The sequence below is a fragment of the Gavialis gangeticus genome, unplaced genomic scaffold, assembly GCF_001723915.1.
Source record: "Gavialis gangeticus isolate Ggan-Ray unplaced genomic scaffold, GavGan_comp1, whole genome shotgun sequence".
NCBI lineage: Eukaryota > Metazoa > Chordata > Crocodylia > Gavialidae > Gavialis > Gavialis gangeticus.
The window spans coordinates 89,356,826-89,377,927 of NW_017728992.1; the positions used below are offsets into that span (position 1 = coordinate 89,356,826).

General features: G+C 40.9%; 1 protein-coding gene across 3 annotated transcripts in view; it reads left to right on the top strand.

Annotated features, from left to right (window-relative positions):
• Positions 1-21,102, top strand: part of PIEZO2 (piezo type mechanosensitive ion channel component 2) — a 655,640-nt gene that overhangs the window by 532,326 nt on the left and 102,212 nt on the right. For all 3 annotated transcript variants that reach the window (XM_019525255.1, XM_019525272.1, XM_019525264.1), the window contains 6 exons: positions 740-944; positions 1,119-1,220; positions 1,645-1,810; positions 15,219-15,462; positions 16,676-16,772; positions 17,921-18,080. In XM_019525255.1, the coding sequence (XP_019380800.1) occupies positions 740-944; positions 1,119-1,220; positions 1,645-1,810; positions 15,219-15,462; positions 16,676-16,772; positions 17,921-18,080 (974 nt within the window). The remainder of the gene's footprint in view (positions 1-739; positions 945-1,118; positions 1,221-1,644; positions 1,811-15,218; positions 15,463-16,675; positions 16,773-17,920; positions 18,081-21,102) is intronic.

Here is a 21,102-nt window from a genome sequence, read left to right on the forward strand (position 1 = left end):
CAAAATGGTCAAAACTGGTAGCATCAAAATTGTCAAAACTGGTAGATAAACCTGTAGCATCAGACTTTACTGTTTAAGTTCAATCAGTTTTTTAAACTTCTGTCCAAGATCCCTTCCAGATCCAAGTTACCTCACAGCCCCCCAGCATCTCAGGATGCTTTGCACCTCCCCTACAACGCCTCTCCCCCCCCACAAGGTGGGCAGGCTAGCCTTGGCCCAAGCTGTCTGCTCCAGTTGAGCAGGAAGGTATGCTCTAGCATCCCCTGGCTTCTGGCCTGGTCTACTGCATGCATGTGGCTGCACTTCTGGAATCAAAAGTGAATGTTCACTTGCTTTTTGGTTCAATCTACATGGCTTAGACTAATCTGGGAAGACTGTATCAATTCAGCCTCAGGCTTTTTGACTGTCTATATTTAACCTATAAGGCTATGTAATATGACTTTACTTGGCAGATATTATGTGTTTCCTGCCTAATTTATTGTGATAATGCCCTGTCCATTTTATGTTTTGGTACCATGAAAGTCTTATTTCTTCTACTGTGATAGGGGGATTGTTAAATTTGGTAGAATAATATCCACAGCACGGGGGAAGGGTGCTGATAAAAGAATATGAACTATGCTGCATTCAAGAGTTTAATTTACCTGCATTCTAAGTTTTATATTTAATGGAAAGCTATTTCATTATCTAACTGTTGTAGGGACTGTAAATATTGCACATTTTTTCTTTCCTTTTCCCCTAGACTTGTTTCCTAATGTCAGTTAATGTTATTGGTCAACGAATGGATTTCTATGCCATGATTCATGCCTTCTGGTTAATTGCTGTATTATATCGACGCAGAAGAAAAGCCATTGCAGAGATCTGGCCAAAGTATTGCTGTTTTCTAGGATGCATCATTATATTCCAGTACTTCCTCTGTATTGGCATTCCACCTGCTCCGTGTAAAGGTAAAGACCAGTTAAGATAATGGACCTTGTAAAGGTTTTTGTAAAGGTAAAGGACCTTTATGGCCAGTTATTGCCATTTGCTCTTACTGGAAAGTGCTGGAAAATTGACAGAAAAAGGATGAAGTAATTGTTGTGAACTATTGATTACATGTTTTCATGTTTTTCCTTGTGTAGACTACCCATGGAGAAACCCTCAGACTAGCTTCAACTCCAATATCATAAAGTGGTTATACTTCCCAGACTTCATTGTGAGACCAAATCCTGTCTTTCTTGCCTGTAAGTATTTAGCAAAGAGTTGTGAGAGGTATTTACTTGCCTTTCACTTGATGCTTTTGTGTACTGAAATTTGAAACCAAAACTGCGCCTTCAAGAGCAAGCTTATGTATTCTATAGGGCATTATATTGTAGCTGTGTTTTTATATAATCAATAAATTCAAATGCTCAGAATTTTATGTATCTGCTGCTGTCTAACTTTTAACAGATGCTTTGAATTCTGTTTCTTTCCTGTTTTCTCTTTACATAAAAATAAAAGTGGCTGAAATAGGTGAAAATAAAATCAAGTAATGTCATAATTGTTCATTGTAGATAATGCAATCTAATTTTATGAAATACTATGCAATAATTACATTATGGCATATTCTCAGAAGTACTCAGTATTCTGCACTGGAAATGTGAGCTAACAGCATCTTCGTCTGTCTAGATGATTTCATGTTGCTGCTGTGTGCATCCTTGCAAAGACAAACATTTGAGGATGAAAATAAAGCTGCTGTGCGAATCATGGCTGGGGATAATGTGGAAATTTGCATGAACCTAGATGCAGCATCATTCAGCCAGCACAACCCTGTTCCTGACTTCATTCATTGCCGGTAAATTCAAATTTTGTATATCTGAAATTTCTTCTTTGAAAGTTCTTCATTTTGAAGATAGAGGTAATGGAAGATTCATGACTTATTCTGTCTGTCTTCAGTTTTTCCATTTGACACCACACATTCTATACCTACATATGAAGGAGGTTATTTAGCTTCCTTAAGAAATAGATAGAAAATACATTGGTACTATCTACTATCTCCAGCAGAAGTAAGCATTTGTATAGTGGAAGTGGCTCACTAATTGTGGCCTAAATTTCACATGCAATTTAGAGAGAGAGGGAGAGAGAGCACAAGCAACCTAAAAGAGCAAGTGGACCCAGACAAAAGCCCAGGGAAAAAAATATGGGAAATATTAACAATGCTGTCAGGAAAAGTAACAGGACAATTGGCTAGTCATCCAAGGTGATTATAAAATAATGTAAGAGGCATGGGGACTAAACAGGAAAAATCTGGAAGTCCTAGTATAATCACAAAAATATGATAATATTGAGTTGACTGAGACTTGGTGAAATAGTTCATGTGACTAGAATACTGTAATGGATGGTATAAGGAAGGATGGGTGACAGAAAAAAGGTGGTGGTGTTGCCTTATATATAGAAGAGACATACGTTTGTTCTGAGGTAAAGTATCAAGAGGAAGGTAGGTCTGTTGGAAGGCAGGTCTGTTGCGTGTCACTTTATGCCACCATAAACAAAATTATGGCAGCACAAGCAAACAGATATCTATACTCTTTGTTGTAATGCAAATCCCTGCTGGCCACCACCGCTGATGCCAGCCCCACTTGCCACCGTCATCACCGTGCTCCCGCCGCAGTGCCCCCTAACTGCCAGGGGCACAAGTCATTCATGTACCAGCCAAAACATCACACTAGGTACAAGTTTGAGCCTTGTTGCCAAAACACTTCCTCTTTCAGGTCAGGGATTTATATTGGAAGAGGTGAAGAGTCAGCTGACCTTGGCTGGCCACCCTTGTGACAAGGAGTGAGTGTATAGCTAGGCCCAGATGGAGGGTTCTGGCTACCTGTGTCTTCCCTCGTGTTTTGCTGAGGAGGGGGCAAACCAGAATGGGCAGCTGTGCCAGGCAGGCCAGTGCCCCAAGTTGAAGGCCACAGCTTGACATTGCAGCCTCCCTTCCCCCAAACCTTCTAGGGGTGCTCATCAGGCTTTCCTGAGTGGTCCTCATAAGTACTCTTCTTGGCCATGAACCATTATGGGTGGTAAAGAAGGTTGAGGTTTGTGAGGGGGTGAGTTTTCCACATCCAGCTTCAATAGGGGCATGTGAAATACCAGATAGATTTTCAGTATTTGGTGGGAATTGCAGTTCAAAGGTGACTGGATTAATGTGTCAGGTGTTATGGAAGGGGCTGATGTACCTGTAAGGATCAGTGGGTGCAGAGGTGTTCTGCTGACAGCCATATCTTCTGTCCTACTGAGGAAGCAGGCTCATGCTGAAGTTCATAGTTTCACAAATTGTAAGTCTGGAAAGGACCTCAGAAAATCACTGGGTCCAGCCCCTTGCACCAAGCAGGAAAGACAACTGGAGTCAGGTGACCCCAGCAAGGTGACCATCCAGTGTCCTCTTGAAGATTTCCAGGGTAGGCAATTGTACCACCTCTGGAGGGAGCTTATTCCAGTCTGGACACCCTAGTTGTGAAGTAGTTTTTCCTAACATTGAGCCTGAAATGGTCTTCCAGGAGTCTGTGGTCATTACTCCTAGTTTTCCCCAAGGGTGCCCTAGTGAACAGTTGTTCTCCAAGTCCTGGATGTATGCCTCTGATGTAGTGGTAGGCTGCTACCAAGTCCCCTCTCAGCCTTCTTTTTTTCAGGCTGAAGAGTCCCAGGTCCCTCAGCCTTTCCTCATGTGGCTTGCCACGCAAATCTCTAATCACATGGGTGGCCCTTCTCAGGTCTCTCTCAAGCTTTACCACATCCTTGTTAAAAGTGCGGCACCCAGAACTGGATGCAGTACTCCAGCTGCAGCCTCACCAATGCTGAGTAGAGTGGGAGAATCACTTCATTGGGTTTGCTGGAGATGCATCGATTGATGCATGCCAGGGTATTGTTCGCCCTGCTAGCTACAGTGTTGCACTTCCAGCTCATGTTCATACTGTGATCAGTTATTAACCCCAGGTCCCTCTCATTCATAGTGCTGGTCAGGTTGGCATTGTCAAGCCTGTAGGTATGCAGGGGATTGTTCGTCCCCAGGTGGAGCACTTTACATTTCTCGACGTTGAACTTCATAAGGTCCTCATGTTGTTTGTATATTTCTTTTGCCTTTTTGAAACAGGTTTTTAGTTCTTCTTAGATCTCCTGCCTGTGTTGTACCCAGTCCATAGCTGTAGGATTATCAGAGGTGATGAGCAGAGCGGGGTGTATGTGGGGGTGGAACACATAATTGGCAAAGGATGGCATCTGTCCAGTTGAGGAGTTGTTGGCATCCAGTTGAGGAGTTGTTGTAGGTAAACTCTCTGAGTACTAGCAGAGAAGCCAAGTTATTCTGTTGGAAATTGAAGTAGCACCAGAGGTACTGCTCTAGAATGTGATTTGTTCTCTCTGCTTAAGCATTTGTTTGTGGATGGTATGTGGACGAGACTTGGGCATGGACTCCCAGCAGGTGCAGGGCCTCATGCCAATGTCAGGAAACAAACTGGGGCCCATGATTGGAGGTTATATAGTCTGGGAGATCATGAAGGTGAACCATGTGATCAAACCATAATTGGGCAGTATCTTTGGCTGAGGGAAGACCTGTGCACGGCATGAAGTGGTTCATTTTAGCTAACCAATCTGTCATCATCAGGATTGTGGAGTAGCTGTTAGATTTGGGCATCTCTACAGTAAAGGCTAGTGAACTACCACACCATGGGTGGGAAGAAACAGGAAGAGGCTGGAGGAACCCACTAGGTCTTTGGGTCCAGGTGCAAAAATTGTAGGAACAGACAAAATCTTGGACTGTCTCATGCAGGTGTGGCCACCAAATTTATCAGGTGACCAATAGGGAAGTCTTTTCCATTCCTGGGGGACTGCTAACAGCAAGTCTTGGCTTACACAAAGCATTGCCAGTATGAGCAGACCTGGAGGCACATAGATTCTGCCCTAAGTGACTGTGATCCCCTTGACTATTTTCTGTGGCTTCAAGGAGCAGGACAAGAAATGGTCCTGACTTTCAACAAGGGAAATTTAGGTTGGATGTTAGGAAGAGCTTTCTAGCTATGAGGATGATTAAGCATTGGAACAGACTGCCTGGAGAGGTTGTAGAACTCCCTCAGAAGTTTTTAAGACCAAGTTAGGCAAACACTTTTCTGGGATAGTTTAAACTGCCTTGTATCTGCCTTGATCAGGAGGTTGGTCTAGATGACCTCCTGAGGTCTCTTGTAGCTATACTTTTCTTATGGTTATTTGATCAACCTAGATGGAGTTCAGAGGATTGTACCAGAAGCTTCTGGGTAGGCAGCTGTTGTGTTTTTGTAGATGTACCTGATCTACTCCTTTGTCTTGACCACCTCATCTGGCTGTGAAAGAACTAATATCAAACTGAATCTGTCTATTTATATCTTTAATTTTGCAAAAGTATTTATCTATTATTTAGAAGAAATTGAACAAGATCATACAGTATTTTTTTAATTCTTTTCTGGAAAAAAAATAATCCGACAGCTTGAACAAGTTAAAGCTGAGGAGACTTAGTGGTCTCTTAAAAGGTGTGGTCAGCAGTTTCCCTTTAGGCCCCTCCCAACTCACCCATGGTCATATGGGTATATTGGAGGTGAACAAACAGGTCAGAAGCCAAGACATGCTGTTTCTGTCAATCCATGGGTATGTCTGTAGGGCAAATTGAAGGTATGATTGAAACACATGCCAACAAACCCTCTAGCAGCTAAGGTAATTATAGCAATGAAGACAGAATGGCACAAGGCTTAGTGAACAGCACATGCCCAAGGTCTCTCAGGAGATTGTATTTGAATGGCTACCAAATTCCATGCCTCTATGTTGCACTACTCTTTTTACCTAGACTAGCTAAAAGAAGCTAGTACATATATACTAGCACATGTTGCATCTCATGTTCTGTTTGCTCTGTAGACATACCCTTAGATTGTCTGGAGCAAAGTGTCTGATATTCTGTCCTTTTTTAGGTGTAGATATATCCATTGTTTGATGGAGCTGTTCCAACTGATATAAACTAGAGCTTCCATTAGAAACTTACAGGAACATGGGACTGGAAGGGACCACCTGAAACAGAGTCCAGTCCCCTGAGATTGCATGCCACTGTGCAATAAGTGTTTGTCTGGGAGCTCTGGAGTCACCATCTCCATGTTTTACATCTGCTCTGTGTGCAAGGTCAGCACAGTTGGGCATCTAGCCTGAAATATTTCTGAAAGTTTAATGTAACGTTTACAAAAATAACGGTAGTGGAAAACTTCATTAGTTGCTGTGTTTTGCCCACTACTATTTAGATGGTTGTTTTGAATCTGAAAGCCTGTTACCAGCAGATGGCTGAGAAAGATATTGTTTATTTTACTCTAAATGTATGTATTTCTGTCTTTCATTGATAAACATTCATCATTTTACCAGACAAATATTGTCATTGTAATCCATTTGTAAGATCTTTAAATATATCCCACTGTTTCTCCTGGAATCTGTGGCAAAAGTAATGACCAACTTTTAAAATTAAGCCTTTGGGTATCACAGTACCCTTTTCTCAAGTTTCTCAGAAAAGGGTACCATGATACCCAAAAGCTTGCCTATGTCAATCCCAACCATGCAGCTGGTCCAATAAAAGATCACCTGCAAAAATTCTTGCCTCTTGCACATTTCCTGGACCATCACGGCATCTCTATCACTCAGTACTTTAAAAATTAACTCATTTAAATGCATTCAAGCTGACTCAGCTATGATGGGAGAAACATTAATGTTTTCTCTTCTTGTCACTGCTAAACTGTCCCTGGTAGCTAAAAACCTCCAAAATACAGTTGACTCTAAGCCATCATCAGTAAGTAACTGAGTAAGATGCTTTGATGGCTGGTAGGAGTCTGAGCAAGGTCACTGCTAGTAAGACTGGTGGATGAGAGTAAAGGTGGGGTGTAGTTTTTCCTAATTTAGTTCAGAAATGATAAGTTTGTTTGAAGATTTTCTTCAAAAAGAAAAGGGCTAGAAAATCACTTTGCTTTATAAATGACCTCATTTGGCATCTTCTCAAATCCCATCAGAATTTTATCAAATAAAATTATGTTGAGGTTTCCAGGACAGGCGGTTTTTGAGTTAATTTTCTAAAAAGTAACAAACATATTTTATCTATATTGCATAACTTGCTAGAATTTCCTGAAATACAAAGAGAAATTGTCTTCTGATAAAATATAGCAAACTTAAAGCACAAAGTTCTTATACTTAAATTTTTAGATTTTGATTAAAACACCCCAGTAGTGACAAGATCCCAAATAAGATTTGGGATGGAAAACAAAGTCTGGATTATAATGGAAGGCAAACCTCAACCTGAATTTGACTGCAGCTTCTCCATAATCCTCTGGGTTAAATTCTTCCTTTTGATTCACTCAGCTCAAATAAAATCAGTACTTTCATGTCATGCGTTGACTGTACAAGCCATGTGTAAGACTTAATGAGGATTCTTGAACTAGCATATTAGATGGTCTAGACCTATTTAAGAACTTTTAATTTTTCATTGTACACGGACTTTAGAAGGAGAGAGGAAATCCTGTATATAAGGCTTTTTTAAGATAAAGGAGCCAGTGTAATTTCTTTGCTTTAGTAGTTTGTATCTGGAATGTTTATATGATATTGTCACTACTGGGAATATTTTAATCAAAGTTTGCAAATTTACATATAACTTCCTTTAATCTAAAGTCACTTGTTTTAGTCTTAATCAGTCTGAAAACTAGTCACTAACTTTTGGAGCTATTGAGTTACCAGCTTCTGTTACCAGCTACTTTGAATGCTTGTATGTAAATATATATATGAATATATTTACTTCTAGTTGTGTGCTCTACACACCTGAGTCAGGACTGCTGATTGTAATAACTGAAGTAGCAGTACATTAGGGCTGTGCGAAGCTTCAGTCCCCAATTTGATTCGGCAGAGATTCGGCCTGTTTTGGTGGCCAAATCTCAGAATCTATATTGAATCAGGAGACCGTTTAATCTCTCTGAATTGAATCAAACCCTCCAGACCGATTCAGAGAGATTTAGAAAGATTCAGCAATTCGGACATAGAGACAGCTTTAAATGTTTTTTCTATATACCTCTAGGTAGCAGGGGCTCATAATCGCTGCGATGCTGTGGTGCATGGAGTGTCCCACAGAAGCATGGGAAGCTCCCCAGTGTGCTTGGCAGTAGATCCAGAGCACTTCTGGTCCACTTCTGGGTCCACCGGGGAGCGCGCTGTGCCCCCCCCCCGTTCCCCCCTCGGCTTGGCGACTGGTGCCTTCTGGGTTGGGGGGGCACCCAGGGTCCTCTTGCGGCTGATCATTGAACCGGGGAAGCACGGGGGAGCCCCCCAGTGTGCTTCCTGGCAGACCAGGTCCACTTCAGGGTCTGCTGGGGAGCATGTAGAGGGCCCCTCCACACTCCTGTGGGACATTCCAAATGCCCCACCATTGCAGTGATCATGAGCCATGCCTGCTACTTCAAGGTATGTAGAAAAAACTTTTAAAGCTGTGTCTATGTCTGAATCACTGATGTCAAATCAGCATCAAATCTTCAGATTCAGATTCAGCCAAATTAAATCAGGGACGGGGATCCAAATCAACAAATCGAATCACTGTCCCTGATTCAGGCTGAATCCAAATCCGAATCTGAATTGAATAGGGCCCGCTTCGCACACCCCTACAGTACATGAGGCTTGAATTCATTTAGTTATATGCATGAGGACATAGAAAAGGTGGAGTTGCTCCAATCCTCTGCAGTTTGTTTTTACTATCTGTAGCACCCCTGGGACCTCATAGTCTTTTTTATAAGAATTTAATAGCTACCTTTTCCCAGTGGTTAGAGAGATACTTATATTTACTATGTAAAGACAATGCTAACTGTTTTACAAAGCTTTTGATGAAATAATTCATCTTCTGCTGAACCCTGAGTTGTTTCATATGCTGATACAAGTATTTTGAGATATTTCAAACACCTTCCTGCTTATGAGGCTGTTACAGTGACAGCTTGTTGGCATGATAAATGTCTGTTTTGCTGGAGGACACATTTAAGAGAATCTACCCCTGGGATTCAAGGAACTAAAATACTTTTAGGTGAAGTAAATTCTGGTCTTTCAGGGTATTTACAGACATGCTTCAGGACGGGGATGGGGGGAACTTTAATTAGAGCAGCTCCGAAAACCGCTCTAATTACAGTGCTCAGAGCATCAAGTGTATCAACATCCCCGCACAGAAAAGTGGTGGTGGGGGTACTTTAACTAAAGCTTGTTGAATGAACTTTAGTTAAAGTGCCCTCACCAGCATTTTTCAGTGCAGAGACGCTGATACACATGACACTGGAGTCAGCTGAAGCTTGGCAATTACCACGCTCCAGCAGACTCAATTAATTGAATCTGCTCCAATACACTGTAATTACAGTGCATCGGAGCAGCCTGCCTGAATGTGTATAGGCACCCTCAGTTTCCTAGAGGTAGGCAAATTTCCAGCTGCAAGCCAGAATCATCCATTCCAAGTCTGAGTCCTGCCACCAGTGCTTGTTTTCATAGTTGCATAAAGGGAGCGTCCACAGCCAGAACTCATCCCCACAGTGGCACAAAGAGAATACTTGCAGCTGGCGCACATCCCTCTGGCCATACAAGGAGAGTGCTCACAGCTAGATCTGACCATCACCAAATGTCCCTAAAGCCTCATGGGCTACAGGTTGCCAATCCATCATTCCTCTTCACCCAGAACTTGCTCTACCATGCTTAAGCCATCTGGCTCGTCTGTGCTGAAGCAGACTACAAAGCCCAAGAAGCTGTCCTGTGGTGGTTGTAAGGGTACCATCCAACATAATTTGCCTGGAAATCCACTCACAAGCCCTCCAGCTCTAGAGCAAGAGAGACTTCAGCCCAGTGCTCACCCACACCATCTGAACTGCATTGTAATTTTCAATTATTTTGGCTTCACTGTCAACCTTATTGGTACTGCCAAGAGCAGTACAAATTGGGCCAGCTGTATAGAAGCCAGTGACAATGGCATCAATTAGGGCAAAAGCAACAGTTCCAGTGCTTTTGGCAACAATGATGCTTAAGGCTTATGCAGCAGCCAAGAATTTGCTCTGCTTTTTTGGTATTGGATTCTTCACTTTCACATGGCTTTTCTACTGGGGTGCTGCAGGTTTCCAAAACACTGAACAAGGTTTTAACCAAACACCTCTCATTTATGAGGTGTTCAAAAGATTAAAAAAAATACCTTATAACATGCTGAAAATTATCTTCTATTTTTTTCTCTTCTTGAAGAGACACTGGACAGTTATTGCCTCAATAGTCATGTCTAAAAGGCTTTTACTACAATATAAACAATGGGGAGAAAGAACATATATCCAAGCCGATCACTTTAGTTTTCGTCTTTCTGGAAATGTACTTGAGATCAACAATGACAAATGGACCATAAGGAAGAGATTTCCTGAAATCTTACTTCTTTTTTTTCCACCCCCGGAGTTCTCAGGGGATACGTGACTGAGCCTGGGGGGAAACACAAGCAAAGACATTTCTAAAAACAAAACAAAGCCAATAGATTGAATGGGGAATTTCTAAATGCAGCAGAATTTAATGTGGCTAAATGAAATAAAATCTCTGTTCCCACAGCCTTTAATGCTGGAAAATCCCAACGCCAGCACCCTAGTAGCACTCAGAAGTGGCCCTGTGCAAATATCCAGAAATGGGCAGGAAAAATAGTGTGGGAATCTTGAAACAAATTTTTCCCCATAGGACCATGGCCTAATACCAGCAGTCATTCATAGAACTATGCCCTGTAATAATTACAACCAAGCAGCAAGCATCAGGTGAGGCAGCAAGTTCTTACAAAGGCAAATATACTGCCTTTTTTGAAACCACCTTTTTCTCACTTAGATTAATGAGAGGGGATCTGCAAAACATCATTACAGACCTCAGGTCAGACTTGCATAAAGAAGATAAACATTTGGTTGCTAATAAAAAGGGTTTTAACTGTGGGTTTTTACACTAAAACAAACAGAAGCAAAAGAAAAGGAAGCTACTGATAAAGAGGACCTTGAAAACAAGGGAAGCCACATTCGATTTATGAGAAGGGGCTGAAGGAGATAATGAGTCCAAAGCATTTTCTGGAATATACTGGAATAAAATGTGGATAATCCAACCAAAATAAAGGAACTGATTTTTAGGATTGAGGATCTATCTAAAGACAATGGAAAAATCAATAAATGGAGCAGAAGGGAATACAGGACACAGCACGGAACGGAGTAACGTGTAGAGCAAAAAGTGAGATTGGCAGGGAGGGCCACATGGGAATACAGGATGTAGAAGAATAGGGACTGAGGGTGAATATCAGGAGTAAGAGACTGAGATGAAAAATACAGGGAGCGGGTAAACGTTAAGAAGCGGTTTGTGAGACTTGAACCTATGGCAAAGTATCAAAGGACAATGTGTGGAGGAAGTAGACGGTCACCTAGGTGAGCAAAAAGAGATGGAAAAGTGAGGAGTCAGAGGAAAAAGCAGGAGATTGTTGGGGAAGAAGATGGAGAGAAGAGAAAGTGAAAATTCTTTTTGCTGGTAGCCTTATTGACAGGCCATGAACATATCAGTAGCATATCAGTTAGATGCCACTCATGCTTTTATATTCCAAAGTATTCATTATGGTTTAGCAGATTGATACTGATGGGTCATCATGAATTTGAAAATAGATCAGCCTTTTTGCATGCCATGGTACTTAAGCTCACAACAGTCATTATAATACAGGAGATATTTGCTAAAATGTAATAGGCATATCTATGGGTGGATCTAGAACTTTGAAAAGAGGGGAGCAAATGATGATATTATAGATTATTAGGGTCAGAAGGGACCTCAGAATATGATCGTGTTTGACCCTCTGCCCTGAGCAGGAAAGAGCGCTGGGGTCAGATGACCCCAGCCAGGTGTTTGTCCAGTCTCTTCTTAAAGACCTCCAGGGTAGGAGGTCTTTAAGCTGCCACCTCACTTGGAAGCTTATTCCAGATTCTGGTAACCCTTACCATAAAGAAGTTCTTCCTAATATCTAGTCTAAATCTGCCCTCTGTCAGTTTGTAGCCATTGTTCCTAGTTATTCCAAGAGGTGCCCTGGCAAACAGAGTATCTCCTATTCCTTGCTGCCCCCTCCCCATCACCATATCATCACAGACAAAACAACACATACAAAAATTAACGTATATAAAACAACACAGTTTAAAACAAATGAGAAGCTTTCCTAATATACTAGAGGTCTAGGGCTATATTCAGTTTAGGATTGAAGCAAAAATAAATATAACTTCACTGGAATGAGTTTAAACAATCTGCAGGGCTGTGAAATAGGAGTTTCATTGCTAAGAGCACCTAACAGTCACAAGAACTGCAGAACAAAGGATAGCTTTATTGATTGGTGGAGCATTAAAACCATTTTTAAAAACAGGATTGTTAATACCCATGGAATGAAAAAACTAGTTTAGAAGGGATTGACTCCCTAGAAATGCTACTGCCACTGCCAGGCAATCGTTTTTAAACTTTAAACATGTTTATAGCTTCATAGTTTCATAGTTAGTAGGGTCAGAAGGGACCTAAGCAGATCATCAAGTCCAACCCCCTGCCATAGGCATGAGTACTGGGGTCAAACAGCCCCGGCTAGGTGATTGTCTAGCCTCCTTTTAAAGACCCCCAAGATAGGAGCCAGCACCACTTCCCTTGGAAGTTGGTTCCAGATCGTAGCCGCCCTGACTGTGAAGTAGCGGCCCCTGATGTCTAGCCTGAATCTACTCTCAGTCAACTTATGGCCGTTATTCCTTTTTACTCTCGGTAGTGCTCGGGGGAACAGGGACTCTCCCATTGCCTGCTGGTCCCCCTTGGCAAGTTTATAGGTGGCCACCAGATCCCCTCTCAGCCTTCTCTTGTGGAGACTGAACAGGTTCAGGTCCTGTAGCCTCTCCTTGTAGGGCCTGCCCTGCTGCCCCCTGATCATGTGGGTGGCCCTCCTTGGACCTACTCGTGATGCATCTGTGGATGCATGACAAGGTGCAGTTAGCCTTCCTGACCGCATCCCCACATTGGTGGCCCATGTTCATCTTGGAATCAATAGTGACTCCAAGATCCTTTTCTGCCTCTGCGCTTATATGGTAGTCCATACTTTGGATTATAAATGGCATGAACTTAAGACTCCTGAGTCTTGCTGTGTTTTACGGCGGAAAAAGTAACCTCATACGTTCTTCCAAAATGGTTTTCAAACTGGACTTCAAAGTCTAATAACACAAAATCCTATCACGTGTTTTTTTTTCCGTTCTGTTCTTGCTCGTGGGATTCTTTGGTATCAACTTGACATTTGGAAGTTCTTGGAGTTTGCTTGTAGCAAGCTAAGGATCAAATGATGTCCTCATGACTTCTCATCATTGTGATTTCATTTTCAAAGATGATGATGAGAGTAAGACAAAGCTTTCTGCATCACTGAGCCGGCACTACTGTGATATACATGGCTTGCAGCAAGAGCCATTACTGTATTACAGTTTGTACCTGGATAAGCACCTTTCCCTGCATGCCAAGAAGATCTCAGCCATTTGAGTTAGGATGCTTACTACTTGAATTAGGATGCTCACTACTTTTGGTGTCTTTATAAGGAAAAAAAGGAATGATTTACCTGCAATTCTGGTTCTATTTTTACCTAAAAATATTCTCACTTACCTTCCTGTCCTTGAGATCTGAAGGGTATATGTTGGGAGCTTACATAGGTTTCAAGAGGTTTCTATGGGAATTCATTACCTACAGAAACTAAACACACAAACAAACAGAAGCCCCAATCAAACCTTTGTACTCACTATTTGAGGCATTTCTTTATATTACAATTGTATTTTCAGTTTTTTCATCTTTAGCTGTTCTCAGAAATGCTGATGCATTTTGTCAGCAGCACGGGACAAGTTTTTTCAAACATTGCAAAGATAAAAATAATGTCAGGAAGCAAATCTATTCCCTGCCATCCCACACATCAATAATTATTATGTAAAAGAACAGCAAAACTACAGTGTGTTTTTCTGCAGAAACATAGAGGACACAATCTTCAAGAACATCCAGGGCCTCCTGGAGACCTTGTTTAGCTGACATCTCCCATTTATTTTTCTGCACAATGCATGTAAACAATGTGTTTGTTCTTTATTGCACAAAACCCAGCACCCCCTGTAAAAAAAAAATAGGTAGGTAGGTAGGTAGATAGAGAAGATAGATTGCAAGGAATGTAGCCACTACAGACCTATTGCTTAAAAGAAATACAGAGAAGGGAGCCTTCTGTCTTCTGTCATCTGGTTTTTCCTTATGTGGAATTATGACAGATAGGCTCTAAACATAAGCCAATAGACAGCTCGGAGTGGTTTTGGACCTAGGAATATAGGGTGGCAAGGGTTTCTACAGGTTACAGGGTGCATTCCAATGAGCTCATTGCTGCTTACATGATTTGGAATAGAAGGTGTGACTGTTTTTATTGTGCTATCTTCCTTCATGATTTCCTGGTGCTGTAGCTTTCCAAGCCTGGGGCAGCAAAACTTTACACCAAAGAAAACTAAGATCTCATTAGTCTGACCATGCTTAGCTATATACACTGTTGTTTATACAATGTGTTCTGCCTCTGAGATGATATGAAGTCAAGATTTTGAGGAATTGGAAAACACTTAATTGTTCCAGTTATGATTTAGGCTGATTTCTAAGATTTCAGACAACTATAAAACACTTACATTCTGCAGAGCCATCTCCTTTTTATAATTGATCTAGATTAAAGATATTTTTAGAAGCTGTCTTTGACAACTGGGCCTTTCACCAGATACAATTCCCTAGAAGTCATCAATAAATATAGAATTGGTAGCAGTGAGGTAATGTTGGTGGGTTTTTGGAAATAGATTTGCAGTATATTTACCCAGAATTTTTAGGAGATGAGCTCAAACAGACTTACTTGCACTGACATTGCTAGATATTATCACTCCATCATGAAGTTGCTGAAGAACATATTTTCCATCTGTTTATGACATGAAGTCTAATCAAGCAAAGTAATCATGCACCTGTGTGAATAAATAGTCCCACTGAGCTCGGAATTTAATTTACGGAGGGAACCAAAAATGAAGTTAGGATGCCAGCCCATCTGAGGACCACACTAGTTTTGGGCAAAATGTGTGGCAATTTGATCAGGAATTAGTAATTTTTTCTTCCTCTTCTTTTTTTGTTTTGTTTTTGTTTTTGCTTATGTCTTCTTGTTTCAGATCCTACTTAGATATGTATAAAGTGATAATATTTAGTTACCTCTTCTGGTTTGTGCTTACTATAATCTTCATCACGGGTACTACAAGGATCAGCATATTCTGCATGGGTTACTTGGTGGCCTGTTTCTATTTCCTTCTCTTTGGTGGAGATCTATTATTGAAACCTATCAGAAGCATTCTGCGTTACTGGGACTGGCTGATTGCATATAATGTCTTTGTGATTACAATGAAAAACATTCTTTCGGTAAGTGGCTGCTTTTTTAGTTCAGTACTGAATGCTTTCGTGGTTTAACTGCAAGATCATGTAGTTCATTATTCACTCAGAAAAAGTACTTTCTTTTGTGCTAATGGCCTGAAAGATTTTATGTTCAATCCAGAAACTGAATTAAATCCAAAATTGACAATCCAAAACCGTCACGGTTTTCTTATAGGAAAATGTTTTACCTATTTTGCTCATCCCAGACGTCTCAAATTTCATGAGCCATGAAACAATTTTCAGAAAGGAAAATCCTAATATTTTTAAAGCAATTTCTTCTTTGAAGTCTGTGGAAGTTTTATTTGAGTATGGACTTGCAAGGTTAGATGTACAATGAATACATTGGGTAACTTTTTAAAGCTTTTAATCATAATCTCATTTTGGAGCCTAGTGCTAGAAGCAATCATTGTATACAACATGATGTAATCTGTGACATTAACAATGTGAAGGGTTATGCAAAAACTGTAGAGTAGCTTCTAGTTTGCTTTTCCTCCTGGTCTACCTTTCAGATGAAAGCTTCAACGTTTAATATTTTAAATATTCATTATTTAAATATTAGGCTTCTTTTTATGAATGTTAAACCTGAATTTTGGAACAGTTTCCTGCAACGCTTATTATGCTATCATGCTAAGAAAAAACAAATTATAAAATTTTATAATTGGTAAATTTATGTGTATTTTTGGCAATTGCTTCTTATCTTTGAACATTGTCACAACCAAATCAAAATGATCCATACATTTTGCTCTGTAAATTTATATATACCAGCGTATTGAAACAAAACTACTGTCTGTCTGCATTTAGGAATGCTATTAACATTTACTTACATACTTAATTTTATATACATGCATTCAGTGGGGATTATGTCTGTGTGTACAGTCACGTGTGTCTGTAACACCCTATCACCAATTTATAAAAGTTCGTTAACAATGAGTTTCTACCAAACTCAAGACATATGTTCTCAGCGAAAAGCAACAACAAAAATATGCAGTTAAATAGGAAAACATAAAGTTATTCTTTGTTTTATAATTGATGTATCTTACTGACAAATGCATCTTTTTTTAGTCTAGCTTTTGTTGTATTTTAACTCATAAATTTGACCATGAAATGTAAACAACAACTACACTTGTAACAAATAGGCTTATTAACATTTGTATCCTTTATTTCTGATCTTTATATATCAGTATTTTTCTTTGCTTTTTAGATAGGAGCATGTGGCTACATTCACGCATTAATCAACAATAGTTGCTGGTTGATTCAAGCATTTAGTCTGGCATGTACAGTTAAAGGTTACAAGATGCGTAAGTACAAGTAGCCATACTTCTACATGTTTTTCTGTAAAGAAAGATTAAACTCCTTAGAAAAATGCAGCCAATTCTATTTTTCCCATTATAGATTTGGTAGCTTAAAAATTAACTGCAGTCTGCAATTAGACTGGAATGATAGAATCCAGAAAATAGGGAGTAAAACTGAATGGTATCCATTATATATACTTTTTAAAATTATCATTTGCCAAAACGTAACATGCAGTCATATCTGAACTTACTACCGATTTCTTCTATCCATAGAACAGGAAATGTCTTTATTAATGGTTTGCAAGCATAATGTTCTATAAAGTAAGGTATTACTTTCTAGGAACTGTGCAATAAAGCTGTTATTTTCTGTTTCAAAAGTTATTTTCTGATCTAAAAAAGAATTATATTATTTGGGGAGGCGAAGGATATGCAAAGACACACATTCATCATATAAACTTCTGTATATTCATCCCATATTCCCTAAAACTTCTGAAAATCTGTATAGGACTTCCTCAGATTGCTCTGGGGAGGACCAACAAAATCAGTCTCAAACAAGGACAGATATTTTTATTCAGGAAAGCTTTTGTGGTTTCTAAATTTCTGTTGTGTACCAAAATTAATGTTTTAAAATTTCTCACAAATTGAAGTTCCCAAGGGAAAAGATGTTAATGATCATTGAAATAGTTTGTTTTTGAAAAACAAAATAATTCTAACTGCTTCATATACGTTTCATGTAAAATATGCTATATGTTACATATATTTCATACTATGAAATAAAACTGAAAAAGAAAGAAATTAAAATTTAGAAGCTTCCATTCCAAAACTATTGTAGCAGAGCATTTAAAACCATAAAAACCCAGTGTTTATTTCAGAAATAATTTTTGTGAAAGCAAGCACATTTTAATAGAATATATTTGATGAATGAGTATTTTCTGACTGAAAATCATACCGCTGAACAATTTCTGACTAGCTCTAAAAATTACAGTAACCTTCGAATTAATTTATATATTTCACTTTTCTTAGGACATAAGTTTCAAGACAAAAAGGCTATTAGATATTATTTTACTGGACTAATTAAATATAATGGGGGATGTTGACACATTGAAGACAATTGCCTTTATTCTGGTCTCTCTCTTTTTTTTTTTTTTTTGCAGCTGAAGATGATTCAAAATGTAAATTGCCTAGTGGTGAAGCAGGAATTATCTGGGACAGTATTTGCTTTGCTTTCCTGTTATTGCAAAGAAGAGTGTTCATGAGTTATTACTTCCTACATGTGGTTGCAGATATAAAAGCTTCACAGATCCTGGCATCAAGGTAACATTTGGTTTTAAAAAGCCCCCAAATCCTGCTTTGAGAGAGAGAGAGAGAGAGAGAGAGAGAGAGAGAGAGAGAGAGAGAGAGAGAGAGTGTGTGTGTGTGTGTGTGTGTGTGTGTGTTTGTTTACTCCATCCAGGCATACTGGGAGCAACTCAAGTCCACTGTCCAAGAAGACTGCGCCCAGATTACTGGGTTCACATCGCGACAGGACCAGGACTGGTTCAGCGCCAATGATGCTCAGATCCACAAGCGGAAGTGTGCACCCTTCATCTCCTGGCAAAGCCATCCACAAACTTGGTGAAAGACGGGCTGTGTACCACTAGCTGAAGGCTAAAGTTCAGTGATGCATCCATGACATGAAGAACATGTCTTCATGACTGGTGGGTGGAGAAGGCACGCATGATCCAGGGCTACGCTGACCAGCATGACATGCATAACTTCTTCCAGGCTACCAAGACAACCTATGGACCCCACTCCATTGGACAAAACCCCCTCCGATCACAGGACGGCTCCCGGCTCCTCAAGGACGATGACGCCATCCACCTGCATTGGAAGGAGTGTTTCAAACACCTCCTTAACTGGGAGTCCACTGTATCAGAGGAGACCCTCCAAGCCATCCCGCAACACCCTGTGGTGGATTCCCTTGGCGATCCACCAGCCATCAGAGACCTGAAGCAGGCCATCCAACAGATCAAAATCAATAAAGCCTGAGGACCAAATGGTATACCCACAGAAGTCTACCATGCTGGCGTCTTCTGGCTCACATCACAACTCCACCAGCTTATCCTTCGCCTTTGGGATGAAGAGGACAATCCCTGGGGATCTCAAGAACACGACCATCATGACCATCCACAAGACGGAGGACAAATCTGACTGTGGGAACTACAGGGGGATTTCCCTCCTGTCCATTGAGGGTAAGATCTTGGTCTGCATCCTCCTGAACTGCCTTCGTCCTGTCGCCAAGGAGATCCTTCTGGAAACCCAGTGTGGCTTCCAACCATTCCAGGGTACTGTGGACATGGTTTTTGTTGCCAGGCAGATCCAAGAAAAATGTTGGGAGCAAAATCAAGAACTGTTCCTCGCCTTCATTGACCTGACCAAGGCATTCAGTTCCTTAAATCATGAAGCTCTGTGGACCATCCTCCAATGCCTTAGCTGCCCACTGAAGTTTATCACCATGTGGGGGTTCTTGCATGATGATATGACTGCCACTGTCCTGAGTGGAGGGTCTGAAAATGACGCCTTCCACATTCAGACCAGGGCCAAACAAGGTTGCATGATCGCCCCCACCCTGTTCGCCATCTACCTGACCATCATCATCCACCTCATCTGAGATGCCATCCAGCATCAGTATCCAGTATTGACTGGACAGGAAGCTTTTCAATCTTGGGTGCTTCCAGGCAAAACCAAAACTCACCACCAAGGATATTCATGACCTTCAGTTTGTGGATGATTGCTACGTGATGGCTTACTCTGCACAGAATGTGCAAGCAACCTGAGATCTCTTCAAAACTTTGTGTAAGAGACTTGGCCTGTCCTTGAACATCGCCAAGATGAAGGTTCTCCACCAACCCTCCCCAGGCCAGCTGAACGTTCCTCACACTATCTACATAGATGGGGAGGCTCTGGAGTACGTGGAGCACTTTCCATATCTTAGCAGCCACCTCTCTCAACAGGCTACCATTGATGAGGAAGTCCAGCACCGGGTCAACCACCCCAGTGCCACCTTCTTCAAGCTGCAACAATGTGTCTTCAAAAATAGAGACCTTCAGAAATCGACAAAGGTCTTGGTTTACAAGGCTGTCATGCTGACCACCCTCTACTGCGGTGAAACTTGGACCATCTACTGATACCACAATAAGACCTTCGAAAGCTTTCACCAGTGGTGCTTCCATCAAATCCTGGGGATCAAATGGGAGGACTGCCTGACCAGTGTGAGCGTCCTCCATGAAGCTGCATCCACCAGCATCAAAGCTTTGCTCTTGAGAAATCAACTCCAATGGAGAGGCCACTGTGTCCAGATGTCTGAGAACCACCTGCCTTGCCAGATGACCTTTTCCTGTCAGCCAAAGGAAACAGTATAAAGACACACTCAAGGTCACCCTCAAGCACAGAGGCATCAACACCAATGGCTGGGAGGAGCAAGCTACTGACTGTTTAGTGTGGCGCCACCTCATCCACCAAGGCACACACCACTTCAAGGCCTAATGACTCAATACTGAAGCAGACCAGTGGCAGTGGAGGAAGGAGAAGGAGACTAACCTGGGGCTGTGAATGCCACTTCCTGGCACAGCAACATGCCTCCATTGCTGAAGAATATGTATATCCAGAATCAGGCTCCTCAGTCACCTGAGGACCTATCAAACCTGACAGATGTCATCCTTGACTCCGAGGGACTGCTGCTGATGTGTTTACTGATGCCAAAAAACCTAAGCTCCATATCTGTTAACATAAATGTGAATATTGCACAATTCATGTTATATTAAAATTGCATATTAAAACCCGGCCTGACACAGTTTACATGATAAAAACAAATTATCTGGACAAATAAATACAAAATTATACTCCATTATACTGCTAAATTTGTCCAAACTTTCCAATCACTTGACCAATCCTATACAGGGAGTCCTCAACTTACAACATTTCCAGTTACATTTTGCACTTACAACATTTATAAATTGACACCCTGTTTCAACTTTGCGACATCAGTTTCAAATTTACAATGCTTGATCCGATGCAACACCACACCAGCGAACAAAGTTTGCTGCGTTGCCCATCTCCCTGGAGAACATCTGTCCAAACTTTCTTGGACACTTTCTTTAAAAAAGCAGACAAGACTCCAGAAAAACCTGCAGCCAATACTCCTGAGAAGAGCCCTTCAAAAAGTCCAGCAAAGTCACCTCAGAGAAGTCCTTCCAAAATCAATATGATTGCTATTTACAATATAAATACTTTAATGTAGCTATGTTACTCATCTATAATTGATTGAGTACAAAATTCTGGGTTATTTTTTGGTGAA